This window comes from Myotis brandtii, unplaced genomic scaffold (genome assembly GCF_000412655.1).
Source record: "Myotis brandtii unplaced genomic scaffold, ASM41265v1 scaffold1763, whole genome shotgun sequence".
NCBI lineage: Eukaryota > Metazoa > Chordata > Mammalia > Chiroptera > Vespertilionidae > Myotis > Myotis brandtii.
In genome coordinates, this window is record NW_005356530.1 from 323,826 (window position 1) to 331,691 (window position 7,866).

Genomic DNA, 7,866 nt, shown 5'->3' on the forward strand with positions numbered 1-7,866 from the left:
CCCGGAAGAGTGGGAGAGGAAGAGAGACTGAGTCTCCGCCTTCATGGCCAGATGTGGAGGAGGGGCCAGCTGTGGGTGCCTGGACCGACGGGCCAGGCCGTCCCTCCCACCTTCGCTGGTCCCGGGATCCAGGTCTGGGGTTCCAGGCCCAACAGAGAACTGAGTCAGCGGGCCTCCCCCCGAAACCCCCCAGAGACAGGTCTTTAGTCAGTGGTGCCCCGCCCGTTGTCGTGGCAACAGGCCGTTGCCGGGGCAACCAGAGTGACTCCCACCCCGGCCCCAGCGGAGCCAGGCGTTGCTCTGGGCAACTGGGTGCGCTGGTTCCCACGCTCGCCTTCGCCCGCTTCCGATTCAGGTCCTGGAAAGGCGCAAAGAAAGGGGACAAGTCAGCGGGATTCCTGCGGGGACCTGGGACCGAGGAGGCGTCCCTTTGGGATGGAACTAAGTCCTGGAACGCACCCCCTGCGCACTCCCTCCTTCTCGGGGAGACTGAAACTACAACCCCCAACATGCCTTGCGGCGGCGGGCCGACTCCCGTGCGGCCGGTCGCCCAGGGTGCCAATGGGAGTTGTAGTTCTTTGTTGTTCGGAGGACTCAATGGTTGCACGGGTGGGCGTGGGAGGCGAGGGCGCTTGGGTGCCTCCGCAGAAAGGACCGTAGGACCCCGCCGCCATGTTTCCGGAGCCCCCAACCCCGGGGCCTCCAGCGTCCGACACGCCTCCGGACTCAAGTCGCATCAGCCACGGCCCTGGTGAGCCGGATCCGGGGTTGGAGCGGAGGGAAAGTCGGGCCAGGATTTACTGGGGCGGGATTCGGACGGGTGTGTTTGGCCGGTGGCAAATCCGGATGGGATCCTGGTCGGAATCCTGGGCTGGAATCTAAATGAAATGGAAAAAGAACAGGTTTGCTACCAAAAATAAATAAATAAATAAATAAAACAAACATACAAAGAGGGACACAACAGAAAAACCAAAACAAAAAAAACCCACCACTAGAACCAGACCAAGGGGGCGTGGAATGGAACGGGCTCTTGCATTGGTGAATTAGAGGGTCCACCTGTCCCTCTTTTATTTTTTCTTTCTTTTTTAAAAATATTTTTATTGAAAAAAAAGAAGAAAGAAAAAAAATATTTTTATTGATTTCAAAGAGGAAGGGAGAGGGAGAGAGAGAGAGAAGCATCAATGATGAGAGAATCATGGATGGGCTGCCTCCTGCACGCCCCCTACTCGGGATCTAGCCCACAACTGGGGCATGTGCCTGACCCAGAATTGAACCCTGACCTCCTGGTTCACGCTCTACCACTGAGCCACAGCCGCTGAGCTGTCCCTTTTTAAAGATAGGGAAACAGGCTCGGGGAGGGGTTCAGGCTTCCAAAAGCAACAGGAGTTGAGCAGAAACATTAGAATGGGGGGTGGAAGTGATGGGAAAAAAAAAAATCAGACGGTGTCAGGCTGGGTTAGGGCATCAGATGGCTTCATAGGTGAGATCACACCGACGTCCCGGGGCCTCAGTGTCTCTGTGTCCTTGTCCTCGCAGTGCCCCCCTGGGCCCTGGCCACAGTCGTGCTGGTCTCAGGCCTCCTGGTCTTCAGCTGCTGTTTCTGTCTGTACCGGAAGCGTTGTCGGAGGCGGATGGGCAAGAAGAGCCAGGCCCAAGCCCAGGTCCACCTTCAGGAAGTGAAGGAGCTGGGCCGCAGTTACATAAACAAGGTGTGGCCCTGCCCCTTCCCTCCTCTGCCTACCTTGTTTGCCCATCTCCTCGGTGGGTCTGGCCCCAAACCGGACCCTGGGGGACTGGGGATGGGCCGGACCCAGTAGTCACTGGTCGCAAGAACCTTTCGGTTTGGCGGGGAAGTCAGACACTCACATACTCACAATGCAAGGCGGTATGTGCCCCATCAGAGGCAGCACGAGGCGTATGGAAACACCTCACAGCCTAGAAGGTCCCTGAAGGCTTCCCAGAGGAGGTGACTTCTGTGCTGAGACCCAGGGGACCCGCAGAGTTAACTGAGAGCAGAGGGAAGGACATTCTAGCCCAAGGAGCATATGCTGGGGCCTGGAATCCAGGTTCTCGGGGGTATTTGGGGAACAATGAGTCACTTTCACAATGGGCAGAGTGTGTACTGTGCTCTCGAGCAGCGGTTCTCAACCTGTGGGTCGCGACCCCTTTGGGGGGCGAACGACCCTTTCACAGGGGTCGCCTAAGACCATCGGAAAACGCATATATAATTCCATATTGTTTTTGTGATGAATCACTATGCTTTAATTATGTTCAATTTGTAACCATGAAATTGGGGGTCACCACAACATGAGGAACTGTATTAAAGGGTCACGGCATTAGGAAGGTTGAGAACCACTGCTCTAGAGTGAGGCGGCTGGAGAGACAGCAGTGTCCACAGAATGAGGGTGATTGGGAGCCATGGGAGCTTTGAGAAGGACAGGGGCAGGGCCAGTTAGATGTTAGGAATCCGTGTGGAGGACAGACATGGGGGATGGAGCCCAGGGAGGAGGAAGGAGCCCTGAGTTGGAAGAAGCAATTGGCGTGGGAAATGCAAGGCTACAGGTGCGAGGACTTGAGCATCAGGTCTCTGGATGCAACATGCAATGATGCTCACCTGGGAGCCAGAGAGCCCGGCGTTTCCAACCAGCTGTGTGGCCTTGGGGAATCCTCTGTCCCTCTCTGAGCCTCAAGTGCATGGTCCATAACTCATATTTCCCCCTCTTCTCTTCTCAAAAGTAGCGGCCACAATTCTTACCCATAGTGATGCCCTTGAGGGTTCTGGCATCCAGTTCCCATCCCTATCCCTTAAGCCAATGACTTCCAGAGACCATTGTGTCAGAATCACCTCCCGTGTCGTTGAAAGGCAAATTCTGGATCTCGCACCAAACCCGCTGAGTCAGAATCTCTGAAGTGAAGGCGCATTCTGCCACCCCAATCAGGGCAATTCTGCTTCACGTCGGATGTTGAAAATGGGTGGCCTGGGTTAAGGAGAAGTCTTCTGACTTTGCTGTTCTAGTTTAGAAGGGCAAATACACAGTAAATACGCCATTTTCGCCCCCATAGTTTGCCTTTGTCTAAACAACGTAGCAATTTGCACAACCCCAATACATCCACGTGAAATAAGATCTCCTGCCTCCTTCCTGAAGTCAGGGAAATCCTATTACACTTGTTTTTCTAGGCTACCATGGGTGCCTATTTCACCACTGTCTAGCCCAGTGATGGCGAACCTATGACACGCGTGTCAAAGGTGACACGCAAACTCATTTTTTTGGTTGATTTTTCTTTGTTAAATGGCATTTAAATATATAAAATAAATATCAAAAATATAAATCTTTGTTTTACTATGGTTGCAAATATCAAAAAATTTCTACATGTGACACGGCACCAGAGTTAAGTTAGGGTTTTTCAAAATGCTGACACGCCGAGCTCAAAAGGTTTGCCATCACTGGACTAGACAGTGGTGAAATAGGCACCCATTAGACTCTAGCCCCAACCACAGCAGACATCACTAATCAAACACCAAAATACACTACACCCATGTGTTGCTATGGCTAGTCCCTCCCCAGTGGCAGACATCACCAATCAAACACCAAAAAATACACTAACCCATGTGTTGCTATGGCTATTCCCTCCCCAGTGGCAGACATCACCGATCAAACACCGAAAATACACTACACCCATGTGTTGCTATGGCTATTCCCTCCCCAGTGGCAGACATCACCGATCAAACACCGAGAAAAACACTACACCCTGTGCTGTCTATGGCTATTCCCTCCCCAGTGGCAGACATCACTAATCAAACACCGAGGCTGCTTAGTCCCCAAGTGCTCAGGTATAACCTAGAGATGTCTGAGTCTCCCTTGGCTTGTGGGCCTGGAGGATGACACCCTCAGGGGGAGAGTTTACCCGCCCTTGCCCCTGGCTCCCCAAGGTGCAACCGGAAGTGGAGGAGCTGGAGCCGGCACTATCCGGGCCAGGGCAGCAGGTGGTGGAGAAGCACGAGCTGGGACGACTGCAGTACTCCCTGGATTACGATTTCCAGAGTGGCCAGGTGGGTGTGGAAGAGGGGGAGGCTTTGGAGAGGAGGGACCCAGGAGGGTGCAGAAGGGCAGCTCAGACCAGGGATCCTCCTCCCTGTACAGCTGCTGGTGGGCATCCTGCAAGCCGAGGGGTTGGCGGCCTTGGATCTGGGCGGTTCTTCGGACCCCTACGTGCGGGTTTACCTGCTGCCAGACAAGCGGAGGCGGCATGAGACCAAGGTGCACCGGCAGACGCTGAACCCACACTTTGGGGAGACCTTCGCCTTCAAGGTGAGCACCAGGCCTCAGGGCCCCACCCTGGGCAGCCTGCCCCCAGTCCCTGGAACATTGGGGACCAACCCCTTCAACTTTTTCTTTCCTTAAAAACATAATTGTTGCCCTGACCGGCCAGGTTCGATTCCGGTCAAGGGCATGTACCTTGGTTGCAGGCACATCCCCAGTGGGGGGCGTGCAGGAGGCAGCTGATCGATGTTTCTCTCTCATCCATGTTTCTAACTCTCTCTTCCTCTCCCCTCCTCTCTGTAAAAAAATCAATGAAATATATTTTTTTAAAAACCCTTAGATACAGCATCAGTAAGCAGGTAAAGTTTTTTGTTGTTTTCTAAAAAACACACAAAAACAAAACATTTTTATTGGTGTCAGAGAGGAAGGGAGAGATAGAAACATCAACGATGAGAGAGAATCATTGATCGGTGCCTCCTGCACGTCCCACACGGGGAATCGAACCCAAAACCTGGGCATGTGCCCTGACAGGGAATCGAACCGTGCCCTTCTGGTTCATAGATAGATGCTCCACCACTGAGCCACGCTGGCCGCCTCCTTCAGCTTTTTCTGGAGGCAGCCACAGCTCAGCTGGCCGCTAACAGCCCTGGAGACTATTCATTCCACTGGCCCCTGGGTTGTCCCTTTGGGGTTCCATGGACCCCCCTCACCTGTTCCCTGCGCCCCTCACTGCCCCACTTGTCGCTTCCCACCCTGATCTGCCTTCGTGCTCTCTCTGCGCTCGCCCCCCACCCAGGTCCCCTACGTGGAGCTGGGAGGCAGGGTCCTGGTCATGGCGGTGTACGACTTCGACCGCTTCTCCCGCAACGATGCTATCGGGGAGGTGCGGGTCCCCATGAGCTCCGTGGACTTGGGGAGACCCGTGCTGGCCTGGCGGGAGCTGCAGGCAGCTCCGAAGGAGGAGGTGAGCGCGCGTGGCCACGCCCACCACAGCCCCGGACCAATCAGATCACAGACCTCCAGGGCCAATCAGATCTCAGACCTCCAGGGCCAATCAGATCTCAGGCCTCTCGGGCCAATCAGATCACAGACCTCCAGGACCAATCAGCTCACAGGCTCCATCCAGACCCAGGCTCCAGCCTTTGCACCTGCAGCAGAGGGCTGCCTCCCGGCGTTAACTCTGGACCTTTCCATTCCCAGGCGGGCGGGAGGGATGGGAGCGGGGAGAGTGGTCGCAGGGGGGGGCGGATGTGCAGGGGGGGCTCCGGTGACCCGTCCCTCTCCGGCCTTTAGCAGGAGAAGCTGGGGGATATCTGCTTCTCCCTCCGCTACGTCCCCACTGCCGGGAAGCTCACCGTCATCGTGCTGGAGGCTAAAAACCTGAAGAAGATGGACGTGGGAGGGCTGTCAGGTGTGTGGGAAGCAAGGCCACGGGGGTGGCGGTGCACGAGGGGGCCCCCTGGCTGAGGGTGAGAGTTTCTGGGCCCCGGGGCGTCTCCTGGGGGAGAGGGAGGTCCCGGCTGCCTTGGGAGGATACAGATTCGATCTGGGCACAGTCAGAGGGGACCTGAGGGGTGCACGGGGCAGTTCTGTGTTGTTCCAAAGCGGTCTCGTGCGTCCCCCTCAATCCGATCCCTCCACTAAGCAGGGGGCCGGGGCCCTGAGACGCCTCCTCTCTCCCCCCAGATCCGTACGTCAAAGTTCACCTGCTGCAGGGCGGCAAGAAGATGCGGAAAAAGAAGACGACCATCAAGAAGAACACGCTGAACCCCTATTACAACGAGGCCTTCAGCTTCGAGGTGCCCTGTGACCTGGTCCAGGTGAGCGAGGCCTGCCTGGGCCCCCGCAGAGCAGCCCAGGCCCTTAGGAACCCCGCTGCTAGAGGAAGGGAGGCTCCTTAGCTACCTCCAGAGACCAGGGGGTCCCAGGTTGTGTCCCCAGTTTCCTCCTAGGAGCAGCGGGTTGCCCCGCCCCCTCAGGAGCCAAGGTTACTGAGAAAAAGATTTCTCCACCACCCTTTAGCAGCGGTTCTCAACCTGTGGGTCGCGATCCCTTTGGCGGTCGAACGACCCTTTCACAGGGGTCGCCTAAGACCATCCTGCATATCAGATATTTACATGACGATTCATAACAGTAGCAACATGACAGTTATGAAGTAGCAACGAAAATAATTCTATGGTTGGGTCACAACATGAGGAACTGTATTTAAAGGGCCAGAAGGTTGAGAACCACTGCTTTAGAGACAGGTCCCTCCACTCACTTAAGAGTCCTGGAGGTGGCCGGGCCTGCGTGGCTCAGTGGCTGAGCATCGACCTGTGAACCAGGAGGTCACGGTTCAATTCCCTGTCAGGGCACATGCCCAGGTTATGGCCTTGATTCCCAGTGTGGGGCGTGCAGGAGGCAGCCGATCAATGATTCTCTCTCGTCATTGATGTTTCTATCCTTTCTCCCTCTTCCTTCCTCTCTGAAATAATAATTTTTAAAAATGTATATATTTAAGACTCCTGGAGGTTTGCCACCCCTTAGGAGGCAGCTCCCTAAGGAGGCCCCTAACAATCCCTCAGCAACGAGGCCTGTAGAGCCCCCGTCCAACCGCAGGGCTCTCCCACTCACATCCCATCCCCCTCCCCTCAGCCTGAGCTCCTGGTGGGGTTTTTTTTTTTTTAAATATTTTTATTTATTACAGAAGGGAAGGGAGAGGGAGAGAGAGATGGAAACATCACTGATGAGAGAGAATCATGGATCGGCTGCCTCCTGCACGCCCCACACTGGGGATCCAGCCTGCAACCCAGGCATGTGCCCTTGACCGGAATCGAACCTGGGACTTTTTAGTCCGCAAGCTGGCGCTCTATCCACTGAGCCACGCCAGCTAGGGCTCCAGGTGGGTTTTAACCCAGGGCCCTAACAAGGACCCCAGGACCCTTTGAGGGAGTCCCTCCTGGTGCCCCCAACCCTGACTCTCCTGTTGTAACCGGACAAACAATGGGTCCGGGCTGCCTATCACCACTTGAGCCAATTCAGCAGAGACAGGGGTGAATCATTATGAGCGTTTCCAGTCCCGCCGGCAGCAGGGAGAGCAGCAGGTCAGCCACAGACATCTGCTCTGCCCCCTCCGTAAGGCGGCTGCCTATATTGGGTGGGAGGACGAAGGTTACATGGGGAAGTAGCCAAAGGGTGTGCCAAAGGGGCAGTTCACAGGTAAGCAGAGGGCTGGGGGGCTTCAAAGGGCTGGCGATTCTGGTTTCTGCAACAAGGTTGTCCATCTTCCATGCTAATAGGCAGCTCCCTGATAGGGAGGATGGGCTGCCTCCCCCGGTGAGCTCCCAGGTCCCCTGTGCACCTCCCAGCCAGGTGAGGATGCGCCTTCTTTAACCAGAACAAAGCAGTCACGATTAACAGGGCAGGATTAGTATTTCTTAAAATTCTAGCTGGTCCCCCAACATCCTATTCCTGCCCCTCTCACTGTCTCCTCTTTCCCTTCTCCCCACCCCAGAAGGTGCAGGTGGAGCTGACCGTGCTGGACTACGACAAGCTGGGCAAGAACGAGGCCATCGGGAGGGTGGCCGTGGGGGCAGCGGTCGGCGGGGCCGGCCTTCGGCACTGG

At 55.7% G+C, this 7,866-nt stretch overlaps 1 protein-coding gene across 1 annotated transcript; it reads left to right on the forward strand.

The window, feature by feature from the left end:
- Positions 1-528: 528 nt before the first annotated feature.
- SYT5 (synaptotagmin V) lies at positions 529-7,863 on the forward strand (the record flags this gene model as incomplete). The annotated part of the gene is made up of 8 exons (XM_014537334.1): positions 529-751; positions 1,537-1,709; positions 3,932-4,051; positions 4,143-4,310; positions 5,059-5,226; positions 5,556-5,673; positions 5,949-6,082; positions 7,756-7,863. Coding segments are annotated over exons 1-8 (1,068 nt in total), but the record flags the coding sequence as incomplete, so codon positions are not given.
- Between the last annotated feature and the right edge of the window lie 3 nt (positions 7,864-7,866).